The 25,898-nt window shown below is 35.6% G+C and overlaps 2 protein-coding genes across 2 annotated transcripts; both read left to right on the top strand.

Annotated features, from left to right (window-relative positions):
* The first annotated feature begins 14,362 nt into the window (after positions 1–14,362).
* On the top strand, positions 14,363–15,955 carry LOC141721593 (glucan endo-1,3-beta-glucosidase-like). The gene is made up of 2 exons (XM_074524567.1): positions 14,363–14,582; positions 14,815–15,955. The coding sequence occupies exons 1-2, from the start codon at positions 14,507–14,509 to the stop codon at positions 15,774–15,776; spliced, it is 1,038 nt and encodes a 345-aa protein (XP_074380668.1). The 5' UTR covers positions 14,363–14,506; the 3' UTR covers positions 15,777–15,955.
* A 1,915-nt stretch (positions 15,956–17,870) lies between these two features.
* LOC141721592 (glucan endo-1,3-beta-glucosidase-like) lies at positions 17,871–19,153 on the top strand. Its single transcript, XM_074524566.1, has 2 exons — positions 17,871–18,026; positions 18,108–19,153. Exons 1-2 carry the CDS (start codon positions 17,954–17,956, stop codon positions 19,070–19,072), a joined length of 1,038 nt encoding a protein of 345 aa, XP_074380667.1. The 5' UTR covers positions 17,871–17,953; the 3' UTR covers positions 19,073–19,153.
* Positions 19,154–25,898: the final 6,745 nt, after the last annotated feature.

Raw genomic sequence — 25,898 nt, 5'->3', positions numbered from 1 at the left:
CATATCGCGACTATCCGGATAATATGAATTCACTGCTTAGAATTCCAAGAACCTATTCAGTGAATAGTTACCGTACAATAAACTCCTTCTACCCTACAATGTCCCAATTAAATACAAGGCATGGATCTCGTGTCAAGCCTATCTAATTTAATCACTTGCTTACCATTTACTATGCGTAGTTCTATGCAAATTAGAAACTCCTTTCTAATTTCATTCACTCAGGCCAGAGATTCCTGAACTAGCATAAGTGGATCAGCCTTGAACATTCACTTCCTTCACTGGAAGGGGTAGATCCTATATTGATCATACACTATCTTCGTGTACAAATTCCTATACCCAGTAGAGACCTAATAATTGTCCCTGGAGACTAAGAACTAAACCAAAGTATAGTTCAGTGTACACAAGATGACTATGATGACCTCAAGTCTAAGGATACTTGTACAACTATCACTATGTGAACAACTGCTGACACGTGAGTGAACTCCATCAGTTGTTCAGCTGTGCGAGTCATGTTCAGTGAACTTATTCTATAATAAGCACCTACATACTAGCTATAGTGTCACCACACAAATGTCTATGAGAACAGACATCCTTCATAATGAAGCAAGCATAGTATGTACCAATCTTTGCGGATTATTAATTACCAGTTAGTAATCCTATGACCAGGAACTATTTAAGTTTAGAGTTATCATCTTTTTAGGTCTCACTATTATGATCTCATCATAATCCATAAAAAGCTTTACTCTAAACTATGGTATATCTTATTTAAACACTTAAATAGATAAAGTCCGTAATAAAAACAAAACAAGTCTTTTATTAATATCAATGAAATTAAAACAGATTATTGAAAAGTTATTCCTAAATCCTCATACATGATTGGACTTAGGACATATTCCTTTCAATCTCCCACTTGTACTAATGCCAATCACTCTGGTATCTAATACACATCTTGTCTTTATGACGATCAAAGTGACTTTCATAAAGTAGCTTTGTGAGTGGGTCTGCTATGTTGTTATGTGTGTCAACTCTAATTCAATACAATATAAGAAATGTTACCGCGCTCCCACTAACCCTTTTGTAGACGCATGGTTCATCTATATTTTTGATAAAATCAAACTCTTTGATTGTTTCATCAAAACGAATGTTCCATCTACGAGAAGCTTACTTTAAACCACATATGGTTCGCAGTAGCTTACACACTAGGCTTTCATTTCTCTTGGAAAGAAAACCATCTGGCTATATGCCATATCTCATAGTCGTAGTAAGCAGCAATCGCAAGCAAAATCCGAACTGATTTTAACAGGGCTACAGGTAAAAGGTTTCATCAAAGTCAATCCATTGCCTTTGTTTGAATCCTTTTGCCACAAGCCTGGCCTTATAGGTCTCCACCTGGCCATCTGCTATAATCTATCTTTTGTATACCGTATACATAGATTCCATTCTGGATTTCATGGAACTATGCCATTTCTCTGAGTCAACACTACTCATAGCCTCATTATAGGTCACAGGGTCGTCATCATCAATGATCGACAACTCATTGTCATTCTCAATGACAAGGCCATATTACCTCTCAGGTTGGCGAGACACTCTCCTAGTTCTATGAATGGGCTGTTCCACAAATAGTTGTTCAGTCAGAACAGGTATTTCCACTTGATCCGTAGTAGTTTGTGCTTCTTGAACTTCATCAAATTCAATTTTGCTCTCACTGTTTCCTTCAAGGATAAACTCCTTTTCCAAGAAGGTAGCATGTCTGGAGACAAACACCCGATGATCGGTGTAAAAGTAATACCCTAAAGTCTCTTTAGGATATCCCACAAAACTACATTTTACGGATCGATATTCCAGCTTATCTGGGTCAACTTACTTGACATAAGCTGGACATCCCCAAATCTTAACGTGTTTAAGACTCGGTTTCCTTACTTTTCATATCTCATACGGAGTTTGAGGAACAGATTTGGAAGGCACCTTATTCAGTAAATATGCTGAGGTTTCCAATGCATAACCCCATAGGAATACTGGAAGATTTGCATAGCTCATCATGGACTGTACTATGTCTAACAAAGTTCGATTTCTCCTTTCAGATACCAATCTGGAGGCGTCCACTGGGAGACTATACCATTTACTTTGAGATAATCTAGAAACACTCCATTAAAGTATTCACCACCTCGATCTAATCGAAGAATTATAATACTCTGTTTGGTTTGTTTCTCCACTTCATATTTATATTCTTTGAACTTTTCAAAGGCCTCAGACTTGTGTTTCATCAAACACATATCCGAATCCAGATCTATCATCTATGAAAGTAATGAAGTATGAAAATCCACCCATGGATTGCCTAGACATTGGTCCACATACATCTCTGTGTACCATTCCTAGCAAATTTGCAGCCCTCTCTCCATGTCTACTAAATGGAGATTGCAGTGCCACTATAAAGTGAGATTTTCATCATCCCTTTTCTTTTATTAGTTTGTTCAATCTGAAGTAAATTATGTCACATATATACAGACCATTATTTAAAGCACCACGTCCATAAAGAATATTATCTGTAAGAATAGAACATTCATTATTCTCAATAATAAATGAAAATCCAGCCAAGTCTAACATGGGAATAATATTCCTCACAATCGAGGGAACAAAATAACAATTATTTAAAATAATAGTCTTGCCCGTAGGCATATGTAAATGAAATGATTCTACATCTTCAGCAGCAACTCTTGCTCCATTTCCCATCAGTAGAATCACCTCCTCTTCCTCAAGAGTCCTACTTCTCCTTGGTCCCTGCAACAAATTGCAGATATGAGAACCACAGGCGGTATCTAATACCCAAGTAGAAATTTGATTTAATGACATATTCACTTCTATCATGAACATACCTGAATCAGAAGCGGTAGTCTCAGTACCCTTCTTCTTCTTCAATTCTGCAAGGTAAACCTTGCAGTTCCTCTTCCAGTGCCCCACCTTGTTACAGTGAAAGCAAACAACTTTGCTCTTGGGTCTTCAGCTTTTGGTGGAACCGGTGTTTTCTCACCTACTTTCTTCTTCTTGGAAGGGTTCCTCTTCCTTTTCTTAGGATTGGAACCTTCACCAATTAGAAGAACAGAACTCTTCTTAGGGGGAAAATTCGATTCCGCAGTCTTCAACATGTTGTGGAGTTCAGGCAGGCTGACATCCAACTTATTCATGTGAAAGTTCATAACAAACTGCGAGAACGAACTCGAAAGCGATTTCAAGACCAAGTCTTGGCTCAGCTCTCCATCCATGGCAAAACCAAGTTGTCCAAGACGTTCAATCAAATTGATCATCTTAAGTACATGGTCATTCACAGATGATCCCTCAGACATCCTACAACCGAACAACTCCTTCGATATCTCATATCGAGCTGTCCTCCCTGCCACATCATACAACTCTTGTAGAAGCATGAGGATAGTGTGAGCATCCATATGCTCATGTTGCTTCTGTAGCTCAATGTTCATGGAAGCTAGCATGATGCATTGAGCAACAATTGCATCATCTATCCACTTACGATACACAATATGTTCATCATTATGTGCATCACTAGCAGGTTCAGTAGGCTTAGGTGAGTCAATCACGTATTCCAACTTCTCAATCCTGAGAACAATTCTCAAGTTTCGAAGCCAGTCAGCATAATTAGGACCAGTCAATTTGTGAGCATCTAGTATGCTCCTGAGTGATAGTGCAAAAGACATAATATATATTGTAAATCTGTAAATGATAAACACATAACAACACTTAGCAAATATTCGATTTCATTTCAAAACACTATATGAATCGGGTCTTTATTCATAAGTGGCTCCCACTAGTTTATCTAATTTATTGAACCCCCTACGTGAAAAATTAAGCATTCATAATGCTAGTGGGAATAGGGATCCTACATTCCATTACACGACCCCGGCTGTAGCACGAACCGCCATGTAATGTTCAATAGGCAGACAACTCTTGTCAATTACATCTCATGTTATTCCCTAATCAAACTTTAGCCTCTTGAATAATTGAGTCTCGGCTGTAGCACGACAAACTCAATATTCTAAGTCAAGTCTAACCCAACATTCCGTACAGTTGAATCAGTCCCCAAAGGCCCATGACTGTAGCACGTACCGACCTTTAGATTCTTATTCAATGTACACATCTCTATGTAATAGACAAGTATTTCTTATTTCAAAATCAAAGCCCTCGGCTGTAGCACGAACCGACAATGATTCAAAAATAAGAACTACTTTTCTATCATGTTGGAAGGCTATGACCAACACAAGCCCGTTGTATCATTGGCCAATTACTACTTGATATTATTTAATTTTAGAGGGATTCTATTACGTTACAATCATAATCATATTATAAAGAAATTCTTCCTTTTATATTAAATATTTCAAATCAATAATCAATAATCAGATGATTCCCAGATCGGGTGGAGCATTGTCAAGATGCGTCACTTAATAACCCTTTCTTACAGATAGAAATCTGTTGTTGACAGAATCATCATTTCTCTCATATCGAAAATTCATATTCAATTACATGTTTCACAAACACAAGAATCTCATGATTGTATTCATAATATTATTATTAAGGTTATGAAACAATTTCACCATACTAGTTTGTCTAACAAACGTCTTATGTTCATTTAAGTTCACCTAAATCTATCATCGCTTGATAAACTAAGCATATATCACATATATAAACATGAATAAACATCAAGTTAGACATGTTATATCATCTAGCACATTAGTCTAAGCATTATACATCTTTATGTATCACATGAAGCATTTAAAAGCAACTAAAACAGTCAAAAACAGCTTTAAAACACTTCATGGAAATATAAACAGTTCAAAACTTTTATATAAACTAAAATTGATCACTCCATTAGATCCGTCTCGGAAAAACGAATCCAACGGTATATTGTACGCCTAAAACGGAGTTACGAAACTCCCAGAAAATCAATTTTAAAATAAATAGTCGGGCTGTAACGCATTACAGGAACGCGTTACAAGCCCTGTAACGCATTCCGGTGATGCGTTACAACCCTTTTAAGCCATTAAAAGGTGTAACGCATTCCGTGAATGCGCCACAGGTGTGTAACGCATTCCCGGAATGCGTTACACCCCTATTTTTTTTCTTTTTTCTTTTTTGCAGCAGCCGCCGTCTTTTTCTTCTCGAACGTCGTGCCGCCTGATCTGACATTCTCTGTACTTGTCTGTCTTGTCCCGTGCAGCAGTAACAGTAGACAAACTATGCAGATGTACAGATATATACAAACATATATATATATATATATATATACTATATATACATATATTTACTTATTTAATTACGAATTTTAATTACAAGAACTTCAAAAATTCATAATAAAAAATCTATACATCCTAAAAATATGAAAAAAATACCCAGATGATCTACAACACTTGTAGAACCCAGATCAACATTCAAAATTATTCTGAGAAACGATTTCTCATCAGACAAAATTAATCCATGATATAACTTGTAAAAATCATAATTAATTCATACAAGCACATAAAATTCTGAAATTTTTACCACAGATCTATATGCATACAACCTATGCTCTGATACCATTGTTGGATTTTTAATCGCAGCGGAGCATGGTAAAATACTTTTTACACACATAAAATCCAAATAAAAGCATACAGATCATGAATAAAAATTCGAGGGATCGAATCTAACCTTTAAAATAAATCGGAGACAATGATCAGAGATCCTTAGCAGTTGCTCTTCAAGTGTGAAGCACTCCACCGGTATCCACCAAGAAAACGATGTTAAGGAGGAGGAAGGAGGTGGAGAGAATTGGGTTTTCCAAACTTTTTGGGTTTTGGGGTTCAATAAAAATAGGGTCTATAATAGTGTATTTATAGGCAAAATTTTCAGCTGAAATTTTCCCATAAATATTATTATTATTATTATCCCATTTATTATTCTCATTAATAATTAAAACACCTTTTAATTATTAATCCTTTTTCTAAACACTTTAGAAATAATTCTCTCTCTTGATTTAATTTCCAAAAATTAAATCCCTAATTAATAATATTAAGAACTTTTCTTAATTAATTTATAATCAATTAAATCTCATTTAATCAATTATTAAATTTGCCAATTAATTATTTATTTCACAAATAAATAATTATTAGCCATTATTAATTAATTCCTCCACTATTAAATCATTCTCTTTTTATGGTGTGACCCTGTAGGTTCAATATTAAGCCGGTAGTAGAAATAAATAATAATAAAACTATTTTATCATTATTTATATAAATTCTCTAATTTATTAAATATGATTAATTAATTAATCACATTTATTCTACATCGTGAGGGATACTTCTCAGCATATCGCGACTATCCGGATAATATGAATTCACTGCTTAGAATACCAAGAACCTATTCAGTGAATAGTTACCGTACAATAAACTTCTTCTACCCTACAATGTCCCGATTAAATACAAGGCATGGATCTCGTGTCAAGCCTATCTAATTTAATCACTTGCTTACCATTTACTATGCGTAGTTCTATGCAAATTAGAAACTCCTTTCTAATTTCATTCACTCTGGCCAGAGATTCCTGAACTAGCATAAGTGGATCAGCCTTGAACATTCACTTCCTTCACTGGAAGGGGTAGATCCTATATTGATCATACACTATCTTCGTGTACAAATTCCTATACCCAGTAGAGCCCTAATAATTGTCCCTGGAGACTAAGAACTAAACCAAAGCATAGTTCAGTGTACGCAAGATGACTATGATGACCTCAAGTCTAAGGATACTTGTACAACTATCACTATGTGAACAACTGCTGACACGTGAGTGAACTCCATCAGTTGTTCAGCTGTGCGAGTCATGTTCAGTGAACTTATTCTATAATAAGCACCTACATACTAGCTATAGTGTCACCACACAAATGTCTATGAGAACAGACATCCTTCATAATGAAGCAAGCATAGTATGTACCGATCTTTGCGGATTATTAATTACCAGTTAGTAATCCTATGACCAGGAACTATTAAAGTTTAGAGTTATCATCTTTTTAGGTCTCACTATTATGATCTCATCATAATCCATAAAAAGCTTTACTCTAAACTATGGTATATCTTATTTAAACACTTAAATAGATAAAGTCCGTAATAAAAACAAAATAAGTCTTTTATTAATATCAACGAAATCAAAACAGATTATTGAAAAGTTATTCCTAAATCCTCATACATGATTGAACTTAGGATATATTCCTTTCAACTACAGGGAAGTATCCAAGGTGGCATTCCAAGTATAAACCAGGGGCTTAAAAACTGGCACCTGGAAAGTGGTCAAGCTCTGGAGCTGCGTTTCCCAGAAGGGCAAACAATGCTTAAGGAAGTGCTGCAGATCAACAAAAAATTATGATGACATCTCAACAATTAGACCAGCTACTAAAACTGATCCCAAGAAATGGAGCCTCGACGCACAAAAAGTCAGAAACTGATGATGAAATCGATTATGGCTTTTCTGGGATGGTGAGAAGTGGAAAGGATAAAATTACAAAGTTGGAATGGATCATTGATTCGGGGGTTTCGGATCACATGACATCTTCTCTCAATAACTTAATCAATGTCAGGATGGCACCCTCAACCTTCAATATCAAATTACCAACTGGAGCTAGTGCATTCATCACACACATTGGAGATGCTGTTCTGCAAAATGGAATGAAGTTATGCAATGTATTGTATATGCCACAGTTTCACCATAACTTGCTGTCCATACACAAATTGGCACAAGATAGCAAATGTGATGTGGTGTTCAACCCCAACAGCTGCTTCATAATAGACTCTTCATCGAAAAGGGTGATTGGAAAGGGAGAGATGAAGCAAGGTTTGTACTATTTAAGGCATGACATACCAACTGCTGTGGGTGTAGCCATGACAGGACTGAAATCAAAAGAAAAGCAGATCGATAAAGTTGGAAAGACAAGAGTGGAAAGCAAAAATCAATTCACTATTTGGCATCAAAGATTGGGGCACACATCAGTATCAAAAATGCAACATATTGGTCACATCAAGCCTTATATGTCATAAAAGGAGGAGCAGGTGTGTGTCACATGTCCTTTGGCAAAGATGACCAGGTTGAGCTTCACTGTGAGTGATTCACATGCCTCAACTGCATTCGAATTGATTCATACTGATATTTGGGGGCCGTATAAAGTGAGCACTAGAGGCAAATTTAAATATTTTTTGACGATAGTGGATGATTTCAGCATAATGACGTGGGTGTATTTGCTTCAAAATAAGTCTGATTATGTATGCACATTAAAGGCTTTTGAAGAATATGTGTTAAATCAGTTCAATGAGAAGATCAAAGTCATACGATCGGACAATGCCTTGGAGTTTGCTGATAAAGAATACAGTGCACACTTCACAAGAAAGGGAATTCTACACCAAACTTCATGTCCGTATACACCACAACAAAACGCTCGTGTAGAAAGAAAACATAGACAAATGTTGGAGGTGGCTCGGGCACTATATTTTCAATCAGGCTTATCCTTATCTTTTTGGGGGGATTGCGTATTGACAGCAACACACATCATTAATCGACTGCTAAATGCAGCATTGAACTTCAAAACTCCGTTTAAGAAGCTGTACAATAAAGAGGTGGATTATGAGAATTTAAAGGCTTTTGGTTGCTTGGCTATGGCTTACAACTCCAATCACGGCGGAGATAAATTTGCCCCTCGAGGAGTAGCATGTGCATTCATTAAATACCCGAGCAACACAAAAGGTTATAGACTTCTAAAGTTGACAACAATGCAACCCATGGTCTCTAGACATGTGGTCTTCTATGAAAGCATCTTTCCACTTAACAAGAATGGTGACAAAAGGTATATGGAACCACTGCCAGTTTCATTGCCCTTTGGACAAAGAAATAGACATGATTATGAGCTACCAGAAATTATGTGCAGTGAAGAGAACATCGTCACCAATAATGAGCTCGAGAGTGCAACTACAAATGATGTAGAAAACACGATGGAAAGTGAAACTGAAATGGAAAGTGTACCTGAATCACCAAGAAATGAAATGAGTCAAGAACCTGAACAACAAGCACAAAAAAGATCCGGCAGAACTTCGAAGCAACCATTGTGGATGAGTGACTTTGTCATCCCAAACTCAAGTAAAGCCATGAATGCAGTGATAGTGACATCTCAGGAAGTAAGTCCAACTTTTAATTATTTTTTGGCTGCTATTATTCCACAAACAGATCCTCTATATTTCTCACAGGTAGTAAAACACCCACATTGACTGGAAGCCATCGATTTGGAACTGGAAGCATTGGAAAAGAATCACACATGGGAGTTTACAACATTGCCACCCAATAGAAAAGCCATTGGGTGTAAATGGATTTTCAAAACTAAGTTCAAGGTGGATGTATCTGTGGATGAATACAAGGCGCGGCTAGTGATTCCGGGATACAAACAACAATATGGGATTGATTATATTGAGACGTTTGCCCCTGTGGCGAAAATGTCGACTGTGAGGGCCTTGTTGGCAGTGGCTGCAATAAAGAACTGGTTTGTACACCAGTTGGATGTCTCAAACGCCTTCTTAAATGGTGAATTGGAGGAAACAGTGTACATGATAATGCCACAAGGATATGGTGGACTGGGAAGTCGAGTTGAAGTGGAAAGCCTCGTTGGTCAGGATACAAGCACAACATATTTAGTGTGTAGGCTTAAGAAGGCACTATATGGGCTGCGACAAGCGTCTCGACAATGGCATCACAAATTATCAGTGACTCTGGTATCAATTGGATTCAGCCACTCTAAAGCGGATTATAGTCTGTATTCACAAGTGAATAATGGTGCAATAATGCTAGTACTCATCTGTGTGGACGATATTCTAATATCGGGTAATTGTCAAAGCTCCATAAGCAACTTGAAATCAGTGTTGGGATCGTATTTTAGCATGAAGGATATGGGTCCTGTTAGTTACTTCTTGGGACTTGAGATTGATCGAACTGATGCAGGGTTCTTCATATCACAGAAGAAGTATACGTTGGATCCGCTTAAGGAGTTTGGCATGACAACATCCACACCACTCAAATTGCCAATGGATACACACATAACTTTGACTCCGGACAAGGGAGATTTTCTTGAAGACCCAACACAATATCAAAGGTTACTGGGTAAGTTAAATTACTTAACCATAACCAGACCTGATCTCTCGTTCCCTGTTCATAACTTGGCACAGTTCATGCAGAGACCCACCAACGTTCACATGCAAGCAGCTAAGCGTGTGCAGCGATATCTATTAAATAACCCAGCTCAGGGAATCTTGTTAGCATCGTCTTCTGCTGCACAACTCACAGCGTATTGTGATAGTGATTGGGCTAGTTGTCCCAATACAAGGAAATCAACATCATGATACTGTGTTCTGTTAGGATCATCTCCTATTTCTTGGAAGACCAAGAAACAGTCTGTCATGGCACGCTCAACAGCGGAAGCGGAATACCGAGCCATGGCCCTTGCTTGTTGTGAAGTCACATGGATGTCATCTCTTCTAAAAGACATGGGATTGCTTGATTTGCTACCAACTGTAATTAAGAGTGACAACCAGGCTGCATTGTCAATTGCAGCAAATCCAGTTCTTCACGAGCGCACCAAGCACATAGAGATCAATTGTCATTTCATAAGGGATAAAGTGTTGGAAGGAGCAGTCACAACAGCATATGTGCCATCACACTCTCAACTTGCAGTTGTGCTCACAAAACCACTTTCTGTGAAGCAGCACAATTACCTCATTCACAAGCTTGGAGCCTCAGCACAACCTCCTCTCCACTTGAGGGGGAGTAATGAAATTAAGGAATGAGCAAGTGATCCTTTCCCTCCATATTTTTACTTTCAAATAAAAAACCATAATACATTTTATGTATTGGCACCAATGTCTTTGTCTTGTAGTTAGTAGAATGGTTATCAGCTGAGTGGGATTTGTACCAGGGGTTAAGCATTAATATTGTAGGGGACCTCTATGTTGTCTTACACTAGGGACATAGTGGTATTTTGTAGAGGTTGTTAGGATTGCTGTCTTGTATCCAGACTATAAGGACATTAGTTGTAGTCTATTGATCCTCATCATGATCATTGTTATCTTGACTAAATAAGAAACAGTTTCATGCTCTCAAGTGTTTTACTAAATAGTTATCATTTGCTATTTCAATATCTGTTTATACCTTTAGTCAAGATTATCGGGTTAAATATAAAGTGATTACTCAACTGAAGACGATATATCATTTTCATCATCAAACTTAACTTAGTATCATTCATGAGCATACAGTCGAATATACCATGTTTTTGACTACTCTCTTATAGCAGTCGTTAACAGTGGAATGACACGGTCCTATCAAATTTTCTAAAAGATTTCAATCATAATTTGTGGTGAAATAGTATTTATCAAAGAAGTTAGCCCCTTGGTGTATGTTTATCGTGCCTTGTGCTGGCTATCATGACGTATGTCTTTTGTGATCCAACATGTGTTGCAGCTTACTTCCTTTGCGTCGGCTCTTTGTGTTAGATATGTTCGATCCTCTCCATTGTCGATTTGTTGGCTTGATCAGTACCCGATCTACCACGTTTATCCAGTACTGCAAAAATAATACTTTAATTTGAAGCTTTAGGCTGCTGAAAAACTATACTTCTGGAGTGGCAGCTTAGTATGTAGCTGTAAGCACGTGTTAATGGCTAAACATAATGAATTTTCTTTTTCTGATTTACTCGTTGTCAGTGTCAACGTTGTTCGTTATCTGAGTCTCTTGACAACAATCTTCAGAAAGTTATCATTTTCTTTCTTGTACAACTAGATGTTACCATTTTTCTAATGCAAATAGAAATTTTCTATTATTTTTACCTAGAAACACATACTCACAAGATTTATTGTAAATTAGTAAAGAATAGTACGAACAATAACATCAAAGTTCTAGCTAGAAAATGCAGAAAACAAATACATCAGAAGTTCAATTGAACTATGAACTCTTACAGATCTTTGAAGCAACCCATGTGAATGTCTGCGCATATGTTTAACATGAAATCTATACACCAAACAATGTATAATTTGGTGCTAAAAGTACAAAGTACCAAATTTTTGTACTTACCTAACATTTTCTATTCTCAATAAATTTTGTTTTTAACACAAATCAACTTATATTCTTTATAAATTTTATTTACTTTTTAGTTAGTATTCATCCAATTGTCTATTTACTTTATAAAATAAAAATATTTTTTAAAGGATTTTTAAATTATATTAAAAATTTATTAAGTTACGCTAAATTAAGTAAAATAACTTATATTTATTACTCTTTATTAAAAAGCGAAACAATATATAATTTGGTGCTAAAAGTACCAAAGTACTAAAATACCAAATTTTGGTACTTACATGACATAAGTTGACTTCTATTCTCATTAAACTTTGTTTTTAATACAAATTGACTTATATTCATTATAAATTTTATTTTATTTTTAGTTAGTATTCATTCAATTGTCTATTTACTTTATAAAATAAAAATATTTTTTAAACGATTTTTAAATTATATTAAAAAAAATTTAAGTTACGTTAAATTAAGTAAAATAACTTATATTTATTTTTAATTTTAGAAAAACTATTACTCCTTATTAATAATCGAAACCATGTATAATTTGGTGTTAAAAGTAGCAAAGTAGCAAAGTACCAAATTTTGGTACTTACCTAATTTAAGTTGACTTCTATTGTCAATTAACTTTGTTTTTAACACAAATCGAATTAACTACTAACACAAATTGACTTATATTCTTTGTAAAATTTATTTATTTATAAATTATATTAAAAATTTATTAAGTTACGTTAAATTAAGTAAAATAACATATATTAATTTAGCAAAAAAATATATATTTACTTTTATTTTGAAAAACTACTAGGTACAATGTAAACTATTAATACGAATTGACTTCTATTCTCTGTAAACTTTATTTTCTATAGTATTATTTTAAAAATAATTAAGTAATAGCAAATGATTTTAGTAACATTTATTAACTTTTAAACTCAAAATTATTGATTTAACGATTGTATTTGTAACTGTCCATCAACATGTTTATTTATTTAAATTAAAAAACATATTTTAACAGTAACAAATTTATGGACTATATTTAGATTATATTAAGTAATATTAAATTAAGTTTAATAACATCTATTTACTTTTAATTTGTAAATTAATTTTTATCGATAATTATGTAATATTAAATAAACTATATTGAAAAGGCTAATTATAATATAATTATCAAATTATATTAATTAATATTAAATTATCTAAAGAACATATATTTGGTTCATAAGATAGAGATAAAATTCGTTTCACAAAAATAAAACTAATATATTAGATTTTTATATCAAGTAAAATAATGCAAAACTAGAATTATAGTGGGAAATTTCATAACTGATTCGATTCTTTTTAACCTCATGGCTATTTTTTGCAAGTACCAATTTAATATTGATATTAATATATTAATTTTAATTCGTGTTTCGCACGGATTATGAATAATTTTCTACAAATATTAATTCGATATTTTTAATCCCGGACCCGTGTTTAGCACGGGTTACCAACTATCTATACTAATTTTTAGGTCCTAAATCTTGGTGCTCACTAGAAAAATATATAATTATTTTTAAAATTTTATGTAATAAAATCTCAACTACAAAAATTAACTTCTACTCTTTGTAAATTTTATTTTCCTTCAATTTTTATTTGTTGCTGAAAATCCAAGCGTCGGTTTATTTCAAAATAATCGTATTCCTAAGTTAACATATAAGATTTATATAAGTAAATAATTAGATGCATGCATTGGGTGAAATTTTAGAATTACACTTAATTTTGATTTTTTTAACTATATATTATTTTTAATTTCGGGTACTTGGTTGGCACGGGTTACAACTAGTAAGTTTTTAAGGTACAGACGTTATGTTGTCAAATCAAGCCAAGTTCAGACACCAAATTTGCCTTTTTACCGGATTTAACTACACCCTACATTACAAACGATTTGTCTGCACATAACTAATTTATAAAGACGAACCGAATGGGTGACTTTTACATTTTCAGACAAAATTTTGGATAAATATGTATCAGGCGGCTTAGACTTTTAGAACTGTAGTATAGAGTGCAGGCCGAGGTTTTCAAGTAAGTTGTACTAAACAGAAGTTTTGACTCATCCAGAGAAAGATGGATTAGCTCAAACTACAAACCGAACTTTGGCAGTTAACCGATGGATAGATAAGTAAATCAAAGACTATCAAGAAAACGACTGCGACGACCAAATGAAGAGACTGAGTTGGAAAAAATAGGAACTGCAGACATGGGGGATATAACAGAATTAAGAATTAGGTGTACAGAATGCCGCCAGCTAGTAGGGCTTCATTCATACTGATAACTCTATATAAGAGTAGTAGATTGTACGAATCTATTACACCGAACATTTGAATCTATTTCATTGTGTTATATTTCTCTATGGCTAGTCTAAGTTACATGCAAGCTATTGTGCTTCTGCTTCTTGGAATATTAGTGCCTGCATTTAGGATAACAGGTTTCCAAATTCTCTCTTTTTCTCAACATAGGCATAATATCGCATGTTTATAATTCGCATAATTACTTAAAATTATTGCTCTCTTGGAATAAGGAAGTAAGTTTTTGATTGAACATATGCAGAGAAATAAGATTTTGTAGAATTTTCCAGTTAAGATACGCGAATAAATTAATTATAACATGTTACATAGCAATATTAAAAGACTAACTACTTGGTTCGTTTTAATTTGTAGGAGCACAAACGGTAGGTGTGTGTTATGGGAGAAACGGAAATAATTTGCCATCTCAACAGGCAACAATCGATCTATTCAAGGCCAATCGTATTGAAAAAATGCGATTATACCATCCTGATCAGGCAGCACTTAATGCTCTTAGAGGAACAAACATAGAGGTCATTCTCGATGTCCCAAACCCGGACCTTCAATCCCTTCAAGATCCCGCTGCAGCAAGAACATGGGTTCAAAATAATATTCAGAGTTACACACCAGGAGTGAACTTTCGTTACATTGCTGTAGGAAATGAAGTTGATCCTAGCAACGGTGGTACTTCCCAGTATGTTAACTATGTTCTTCCAGCAATGCGAAATGTGCATGATGCAATCATAGCAGCAGGATTACAAAATCAAATTAAGGTCTCGACTGCCACTTACTCAGGTCTCACCAGTGGATTTCCACCGTCAAAGGGTTCATTTCACGACAATGCAAGAGGTTTCATTGACCCAATCATTCAGTTTTTAGCCCAAAACAATTTGCCATTGCTAGCAAATATTTATCCTTACTTCAGCTACCTCGGAACGCCTCAGGGTAATCTTGATTATGCTCTGTTTAGGTCACCCACTGCGGTTGTTGCAGATCCGGATAGTAACCGTCAATACTGGCATCTTTTCGATGCATTGCTCGATACTCTATATTCGGGTGTTGAGAAATCAGGAGGTCCGAACGTAGATATCATTGTGTCAGAAAGTGGATGGCCTTCTGCAGGTGATAGAGAGGCGAGTGTAGAAAATGCACGAACTTATTATCAGAACCTAATTACTCATGCTAAGCGAAATGGGACACCGAAAAGACCAGATAAACTAGTTCAAGTTTACTTGTTTGCAATGTTTGATGAAAACCAGAAAGGAGGTGCAGAGACTGAGAAACATTTCGGGCTCTTCGACGCAACAGGGCAGTCCAAATATCAACTCAGTTTCTGAGCTAAGATTTTTAATTTAATTTCATGTTTTTAAAAAAGTATTCGCATTATTTTCAAGCATCAAGTAGCTAATAATAAAGTCAGGCCAAGAAGAGACCTTCTATGTACTGAATCACTTGGTTTGCTGCTCTGTTGTATGTATGTTGTAGCCAAGATAATAATAAAATTTTATATTGTTAATGTGTTTGTGCAATTTATCTCACATATATAAATTCAAACTCTAGTTCATAATCTCAATATATCACCCAGTTCACAATCTGCAGAAATCAGCATGGTTTACGAGAGTGGTAACAATCAAAACAAACAATCAAATCATTCATCTCAGGGAGGCAAGATCTCAACTACCGCAGCAACCCGTATTGACAACAGTATTAAATCTTGACAAGTACTTAACAGACTACAATCGTTAATTGATGAGTGTAATCAGCCTGTTAATCATTATGGAAAAATTGAAACTCTGAGGACACGGCAACACTGTTCGTCGAGACCTTCTCACGCGTCTCAACATTTTTCTAAATGGGAATGATTTCGAGCAATAACTTTATAATGGCTTGTTGCTAGCTAAATTTCTCCATTGATGTCCTTGTCTATATGCATATGACTACAAGTCGTCCACTTTAATTTCTCATGAATTTGTTCTCCAATGAGCTTTTTAAGGACCTTTTTTTCGAAAATATTTGATCATGCTATCATACTCTCACTGTCCCTCTCGCAAACTTTCCTTTTTGGATGCTTTATCTATCAAAAATTTCTAAAAATAGTAAAATTTTTATAATACAAAATATAATTACATTCAATATTTTTTTTTTATCGTAGGTAACCCGCAGCCGCTACCCTTCGGGTGCGCACTAGGTAAACCCTACGGGTTCACGTAATAGCCTGCAAACCATGTGAACCAAGGTAAACCGCATTTAAGCGACAGACTCTGGCTCAGGAGGCATAATCATAAATTCTCCTCCCGTGGGATTCGAACCTGTGACCAAGAGGTTAGTTTTCTCTCCACTATACCCACTTTATATATATAATATTAATTAGTCTCACTATTTTACTCACTTTTTTAACTTTTCTCCACTATTTTATCATTTTTCTTAATCTCTGTGATTACCTAAATGTAAACAAATGTGATGGATAGAGGAGTATATCTAATATGGACTTATTTTAAACAAACGGGAGGGACGGAGATAGTATATCTAATATGAACTTATTTTTGATGTGCGAGTTTGACAAATTTTAATAGTTTCAAGCGTTAGTCTAGAACGACGTCACATAGAATCGCAAAAAAAAATTCAATACAATGAAAATTTCATGTGTCACATATTGTTTTAATGTTGACATCATTTAATACAATTTGGTCCAATTTTAGAAATGTCTTGGTGATGGACTTGGTCCACATTTGTCCAATTTCAAATATTTTTGAACATTTAACACAAAATTCTTTAAATTCTTTGGAACTAAATTATATTTTTTCTTTTTAATATAAACAACTGCATATATAACAATCTAACCAGAAGTTTTGACTCGAATACATAAATGAGTTTTACATAAGAATGAGCAGTAGCAGATTCAGAAAATTCTAAGAGCAGAATTTATCATGATTTTGTAATTAGGAGGTGTTTGGTTGATGATTGATGTACCCGTTAATGTGAATCGAAATCTTAAACCAATAGTGTTTAGATTAACAATTTAGTGGTTCTATTCTCTTTTGGTGGGTAAATCAAACTCATCATATGCCTTGCGTTTCCATTTCATTCTCACTCTCATTAAACCTCATTCCCATATCCTCCATTCGCATTCTCATAGTGCATCCAAACGCCTTCTTAAATCTGCCTTCATGTACGAGACTATGAATCCAGCTAGATTCCGGCTGTTACACAACGGAAAATAAGCAAACCATATATATATGACCTGAAAGACTCCCTTACATGACGACAACACTTACGGTGACGCGTTTGAAAAAAAATGGTCATTCGACGTATGCATTTAGTCTTCTGTTTGGGATTTTAACGGATTGTTGAAAACTAAGCTTGGCCATGGAAAATTATTCGCATTATTGGTTGACTTACATGTTGCAAGTCTTCAATAGCTATGGGACTTTACACTATATAAGTGCAGTAAGATTGTTTAAACTAATACAGCCAACATTTGAACTTCTAAGTACCTTTCTAAACTACATTTTCAATGTCGAAACTGAGTTGTATGCAATTTGTGTTTCTTTTATTTGAGATCTTCGTGCTTGGCTTTCAGACAACAGGTTTAATTCTCTCCGTTGTAAAGTATTGCTTATAATATATGATAGTAAAATACTAATTACTAGCTGCATTTTAATTGACAGGAGCGCAATCTGTAGGTGTGTGTTACGGGAGAAATGGAAATAATTTGCCAAACGCACAGGCAACGATTAATTTGTTCAGAGCCAAAGGTATTCGAAGAATGAGACTTTACGATCCTGTTCAGCCAGCACTTCAAGCTCTTAGAGGATCGAACATCGAAATCATTCTTGACGTGCCAAACACGCAGCTTCAATCACTGCAAGATCCTGCTGGAGCAAGAACATGGGTTCGGAATAACATCCAAAATTACCTACCAGGAGTCAGATTTCGTTACATTGCTGTCGGGAATGAAGTGGATCCTAACAATGGGGGTACTTCGCGGTACGTAAATCTTGTCCTCACCGCCATGAGAAATGTGCATAATGCGATTGTAGCAGCAGGACTGCAAAATCAAATTAAGGTTTCCACCGCTACGTACTCAGGTGTCACCGATGGATTTCCTCCGTCACAGGGTTCGTTCAAAGATAATGCGAAAGGGTTCATTGAACCGATCATTCGGTTTTTAGCCCAAAATAATTTGCCACTGCTAGCAAACATTTACCCTTATTTTAGCCACATTGGGACTCCTCAGAGCGATCTTCAATACGCTCTGTTTACAGCACCGAATGTGGTCGTAACGGATCCTGTTGGTAGTCGTCAATACAGGAACCTTTTTGATGCATTGCTAGACACTTTGTATTCGGCTGTTGAGAGATCTGGGGGTCGGAACGTCGAGATTGTTGTGTCAGAGAGTGGATGGCCTTCTGCAGGTGGTAGAGAGGCAAGTGTACAAAATGCAGGAACTTATTATAGGAACTTGATCAATCACGTGAGAGGAAATGGCACACCAAAGAGGCCAGGGAAACCTATAGAAACTTACTTATTTGCAATGTTTGATGAAAACATCAAGGGAGATGCAGAGACTGAGAAACATTTTGGGCTTTTCAATCCCACAACTCAGCAGCCCAAATACCAACTCAGTTTTTGAGCTATGATAAAAAAATGTCATGTGATGAAAAATAAGGCCCAATATGCCAGTATGAATAATATATATTAATGTTACGGAGAACGTTTTTATGTTTGGGAGCAGTTTGTTTGCAACAAATCGTAATATGACATATTAGAGGTGTTCATGGGTTGATCAACCCGATCAAATCGAACCCCGACCTCTTTTCCGCCGTTCAAACAGGTTTAAAAAATTTGATCGATTTAAAAAAATATTAGAATAAATGGGTTGGGTACGAGTTCTAGAATTTTTTGACCAAACCGACTTAAATTGGTTGGGTTAAAAATTTTCAAACTAAAGTAATTTGATCGGTTTCTAAAAACGCCTGCGACCCGACCAATCCGACATGAACACCCTACTTCCTATTTTCATTCCAGAATATGAACATCAAATGTGCAAGTTTCAATATCTTAAAAGTGTTAAGGAAATAATGAATATTCATTTTTCGCTTATATGAAAGCATCGCTCAATGACTTTAACTGAATGCAGGTGAATACAATTGACCCTGTTCTGATCGATTTGCTTTGGTAAGATTGTCATTAAATATTGAAGGATTTCTAACAGTTTTGAGTTTTACGAGAGAAACTACGGTTATAGTTATTGACTGGAGCCAAGGTATTTATGTAACTAACCAGAAATGCCACTGACACTCACTCAGGACAGAAATGGTTGCTGAAAACATTAGTTTGTATGCCACGAGACTATAAATCTAGACTTCGGCCAGATAATACTTCTCTAGCAAACAAAGACGATTTCCAGTCAATATAAATCTAGACTTCGGTCAGATAATACTTCTCTAGCAAACAAAGACGATTTCCACAGACCTCAAGGTTGTTAGATATATAGATGCAGAGGTGGCAAGTAAGGCCAATTCAGGAGAATTCAGTCAAAGTATAGTTGGACAAAGTCAAACAGAAAAAGAAGCGGGAAAAGCAATTAGTTAGTTAGAAAATATAAGATGGTCAAAGTACAGCTGGACAAAGTCAAACAGAAAAAGAAGCGGGAAAAGCAATTAGTTAGTTAGAAGATATAAGATGTATAATAGAGTTCAGCAAGATAGATTCATATCATGATCTTGTTTTCTTCATCTTCATTTCAGCATCACTAATGTAGATATAAAAATACTATATGTAACTTCATCTTCTTGGCAATATACAATATAGAACAATTATTAGAGAGAGAGTTTATACTTGTGACATGGTATCAGAGCCAGGTTGAATAGCTTCAATCTGACAAGGCAGTGACTTTGCGAGTATAAACTTGTTTCTTCTCTGAAGAAAAGCTTGAATCTGTGCATCAATGATGATCAATGCCTTTGGTGATGGTGTACATATGAGTTTGTCTATATCTCTTTCTTTTGATCTTGTCATCGTCTGTTTCTGTGTTGTTCATCATTAGAGTTAGACATATCTGTTAATTGTGTCATTAAAAATTGTGTTTGTTCTAGTGCACATCAACTGTTTGATTAATTGCTTCAAAGAGTTTTGAATATATATTGTTCATATATACATATTGATGAGTCTATGACCTCTACTGTATCTTCATATTCCGCTGCAATCATGGGATCGACATCTACATCCACATAATCTAGTCTTGATGTTAATCATCCTTACTATCTTCATCCTTCGAATAATCCAGGAATGATCTTAACTACTGTAATTCTTGATGAGCAAAATTATAGTCAGTGGAAAAGATCCATGGAAATAGCATTAGCTTCTAAGTTGAAAATTGGTTTTGTTGATGGCAAATATGTGCAACCTACTGCCAATTCTCCTTTACTTACACACTGGCTTAGATGCAACAATATGGTCACATCTTGGATACTCAACTCTGTCTCCATCAATATACGGAACAGTATAGTCTACATGAGATCTGCAATAGCAATTTGGGATGACTTACAGGTCAGGTATGCACAAACAAATGTGCCTAAACTCTTTAGTCTCAGGAAATAGAAATCTCACCTTACACAAAGTACATTGTCTGTTGCTGCTTATTTCACGAAATTTAAGACAATTCATAATGAGTTAGATTGCTTGTCTGCTGGACCTAGATGTACCTATAAATATTGTACTTGTACCATCAATGCCAAACTTGAGGCTCATGATCAGTCCATTTAACGCACTCAATTTCTCATGGGGCTCAATGAGCAATATACTAGTATCAGAGGTCAAATCTTACTTATGCATCCTTTACCAAGCCTGAACAAATTTGTTATTATTCCAAACTTATGTCAAGACAAGATATTGTTATTATTCCAAAAGCTAAACAAATTTTAGATGAAGCAATTAAGGAATCATGTGGGCTTACTGTTCTGTGGGATGGTAGGGAGACTTATGTTGAAAGGGTAGGGGCACATCTTGTTCAGTTAATCTGCAAAGAAGGACCTGTTCTTGTAGAGTCTGGGATTTGTTAGGTATACCCTGTTGTCATGGTGTTACTGCAATTCAAGAGGCTAGAAAGAATCCCATTGATTATGTTCACTCATGTTATTTAAAGGAAACATATATGTAGACTTATTCATACTGTTTGGATGTGATAAGGGGGGAAGATTTTTGGGAAGATGTGGAGGGTGACTTGGTGTTATCTCCACTAATTAAAAAAAACTAAAAGGCAGACCCAAAAAGATGAGAAGGAGAGAGGGTTGGGAGGGTGTTGTGTCCAGTGGTAAGAAGGTAAGAGTTAGCTATGAGGGTAGAGTTATGCATTGTGGTCTGTGCAGAGAAGCTGGCCACAAAAGGGGTAAATGTCCAAATAAAGATAAGTTCCCAGAGAATTCAAAGAAGAGGAACAGGGGAAAGAAGACAAAGAATGAACAAACTGCAGAAGATGAAGTTATGGAAGAACTGGAGAGGCAGGGGAGAGAGGAAACAACAGGTGAAAATGATATGATGGATGAGATCTTGAGAGAACAGGAACAAACACAAGGACTCGATGAATTGGAGGCCTCAATCCAGAAATCATAGCCTAAGGAAACTACCAGCAGTTTTATGAAATTTGTAAGTTACATCAGTTTATGTTGATAAATGTTTAACATAAGTTTATATCAATGGTTTGTTTAATACATTTTTTATTTATATTGTAGATGCCAAATCCGGGGTTGAGGAAGCATATGGGACAAATGAGCACCGGCAATACTCCACCTGTTAGCACTCCACCCATGACCACTCCAACTGTGACTAATCCACCAGTTAGAAACAAACCTCCAACAAGTGCAGTGGGACAAATGAAAAAATCAACTCCAAGAAAGAGAGTAGCAGGACTGCCACACCCAAGAAAAAAATAGATGAATTACTTATGCCAAAGTTAGAACCATTTGAGTACTTTAAACTCTTGTCATTTGTGACATTGAACTACTATTTATGTAGTATAACTCTATGTACGCACTATGGATTAATCTTCTGGTCTTAATATATAACTTTGGCACTGTGTTTATTTCGAACATCTCAATGTTATACTATCACATAAACATAAACATTTCATTCATAAAAACATAAACAATAACATCCATAACATTACATTCACTAATTCTGACATAAATGTTACATCATTAACATTACTTAAAGAACATAACCACAAAACAAACTAAGATAACAAAGCATAGCATCTTCTTCGTTCTGAAATGAGCTTTTTCCTTCACCATTTCTGTTACGTCGTCCATCTTTTTTTGCATTGCCATACGCTCTTCATCAATTACTAACATTTTCCTTTCTACGAAACTCAACTCTTGCTTGATTTTAGCCAATTCGACATCTTTCATCTTCAATTTTTCCTTCAATCCATGTATAACTTCTCGGGCTCTGTCAGTGTAGGGTGGATCAGCCCATAAAAAAAATTGCACTTCTTGCAGGGATCCCTATAGTTCTTGCAGCCAAAAAACCTCCGACCCGGATCTTGAGTACCTTCTTTCCAAGCTTCTTGAAGGGGTGATACAATATCACACTTACATTTAATATTATCATATCCATGATCGACACCGAAGTTGTTTTTATGGATTCTATACGAGTTAAATGAATTGTTCACAGATGGGGCTGAGGCTGTGGAGCTTTTGGAAGTGGACATGGTAGAAAGAAGGGTAAAAGAAAGAACCCTAATTGCAAGAAAATAAACTGAAGAAGAAGAGAAGTAGTGAATATGGGTTATGGGTTTTAATTTATGGGTTTTAAATGGTCTGGGCGGGTACAACGGTCACATGACGTGGAAGCCATGTCACTTGCTGATTCAGCTTTCCGTCCAAAACTTAACGACACTAACGGGTAGTGACTTGATTGAAAATTTTTATGAGTACGATCAGTTGACTGACAGCTTTTTGAGTTCGATGACCCAAGTGAAAGTTAGTGGTCACTTGAGTGACCAAAACGCCATTTAACCCTGCGTACGTTCTAGCAAGCAATGCAAATAATACTCCATCCCTCTCTAAAAACGTTTCCTATTTGTGTTGGACACGTTTGCATGCACATTTTTTATTGTTAATATTTTTAATTTCATATTAATATTAAATATAAAAACTTCATTATATTAAAGTACTCATAAATACGAATCCAACAAAATCACTCATGACTATGTTTGATATTATAAATTACATGTAAATTAGTAATCAATCGCTTACCGTGAACAGTACGAAAATTCAGAAAGGAAAACATTAGGACGGAGGGAGTAATCTTTTAATGTCATTGCCTTATTGACTTGCTTTATTTGTGGAATTTAGCATCCAAATGCACTCAAATAGTCAGATGTATGTCAATAAGTTTAAAACCATACAAGAACAAATACCAACTTGTTTTTTTAGCTGTGATTTTAAATAAATCAAGCAATAAAATATAAGGCCAATAAGCATTTAACAAATGAGAGGGTAACAGAAGGATGACGATTTCAAGAGCCTTAAGTAGACCGAGTTCTCTTCGAGCCGAGTCAAGCAGAACTTTTTTTTTTAAATGAGTCGAGTCGATTAAATCAAATTTCTACTTGGGTATTAGATACCGCCTGTGGTTCTCATATCTGCAATTTGTTGCAGGGACCAAAGAGAAGTAGGACTCTTGAGGAAGAGGAGGTGATTCTACTGATGGGAAATGGAGCAAGAGTTGCTGCTGAAGATGTAGAATCATTTCATTTACATATGCCTACGGGCAAGACTATTGTTTTAAATAATTGTTATTTTGTTCCCTCGATTGTGAGGAATATTATTCCATGTTAGACTTGGCTGGATTTTCATTTATTATTGAGAATAATGAATGTTCTATTCTTAGAAATAATATTCTTTATGGACGTGGTGCTTTAAATAATGGTCTGTATTTATGTGACATAATTTACTTTAGATTGAACAAACTAATAAAAGAAAAGGGATGATGAAAATCTCACTTTATAGTGGCATTGCAGTCTCCATTTAGTAGACATGGAGAGAGGACTGTTAATTTGCTAGGAATGGTACACACAGATGTATGTGGACCAATGTCTACGCAAGCCATGGGTGGATTTTCATACTTCATTACTTTCATAGATGATAGATCTGGATTCGGATATGTGTTTGATGAAACACAAGTCTGGGGCCTTTGAAAGGTTCAAAGAATATAAGTATGAAGTGGAGAAACAACCAAACATAGTATTATAACTCTTCGATCAGATCGAGGTGGTGAATACTTTAATGGAGTGTTTCTAGATTATCTCAAAGTAAATGGTATAGTCTCCCAGTGGACGCCTCCAGATTGGTATCTGAAAGGAGAAATCGAACTTTGTTAGACATAGTTCGGTCCATGATGAGCTATGCAAATCTTCCAGTATTCCTATGGGGTTATGCATTGGAAACCTCAGCATATTTACTGAATAAGGTGCCTTCCAAATCTGTTCCTCAAACTCCGTATGAGATATGGAAAGAAAGGAAACCGAGTCTTAAACACGTTAAGATTTGGGGATGTCCAGTTTATGTCAAGTATGTTGACCCAGATAAGCTGGAATATCGATCCGTAAAATGTAGTTTTGTGGGATATCCTAAAGAGACTTTAGGGTACTACTTTTACACCGATCATCGGGTGTTTGTCTCTAGACATGCTACCTTCTTGGAAAAGGAGTTTATCCTTGAAGGAAACAGTGGGAGAAAAATTGAACTTGATGAAGTTCAAGAAGCACAAACTACTACGGATCAAATGGAAACACATGTTCTGACTGAACAACCTTTTGTGGAATAGCCCATTCATAGATCATGGAGAGTGTCTCACCAACCTGAGAGGTAATATGGCCTTGTCATTGAGAATGACAATGAGTTGTCGATCATTGATGATGACGACCCTGTGACCTATAATGAGGCTATGAGTAGTGTTGACTCAGAGAAATGGCATAGTGCCATGAAATCCAGAATGGAATCTATGTATACGGTATACAAAAAATAGATTATAGCAGATGGCCAGGTGGAGACCTATAAGGCCAGGCTTGTGGAAAAAGGATTCAAACAAAGGCAATGGATTGACTTTGATGAAACCTTTTTACCTGTAGTCCTGTTAAAATCAGTTTGGATTTTGCTTGCGATTGCTGCTTACTACAACTATGAGATCTGGCAAATGGCTAGATGGTGGTTTTCTTTCCAAGGGAAATGAAAACCTAGTGTGTAAGCTACTGCGAACCATATGTGGTTTAAAGCAAGCTTCTCGAAAGAGGGAACATTCGTTTTTGATGAGACAATCAAAGAGTTTGATTTTATCAAAAACGCAGATGAACCATGCGTCTACAAAAGGGTTAGTGGGAGCGCGGTAACATTTCTTGTATTGTATTGAATTAGAGTTGACACACATAACAACATAGCAGACCCACTCACAAAGAT

This window comes from Apium graveolens, chromosome 4, assembly GCF_009905375.1.
Source record: "Apium graveolens cultivar Ventura chromosome 4, ASM990537v1, whole genome shotgun sequence".
NCBI lineage: Eukaryota > Viridiplantae > Streptophyta > Magnoliopsida > Apiales > Apiaceae > Apium > Apium graveolens.
Note: the sequence above shows the minus strand (reverse complement) of the source record. Positions and strands in the feature narration are given on the sequence as shown.

Coding starts and splice junctions, on each gene's coding strand:
- LOC141721593 (XM_074524567.1), top strand. CDS start 14,507: ATGGCTAGTCTAAGTTACATGCAAGCTATTGTGCTTCTGCTTCTTGGA. Junction 14,583..14,814: donor GCCTGCATTTAGGATAACAG/GTTTCCAAATTC, acceptor TTTAATTTGTAG/GAGCACAAACGGTAGGTGTG.
- LOC141721592 (XM_074524566.1), top strand. CDS start 17,954: ATGTCGAAACTGAGTTGTATGCAATTTGTGTTTCTTTTATTTGAGATC. Junction 18,027..18,107: donor GCTTGGCTTTCAGACAACAG/GTTTAATTCTCT, acceptor TTTAATTGACAG/GAGCGCAATCTGTAGGTGTG.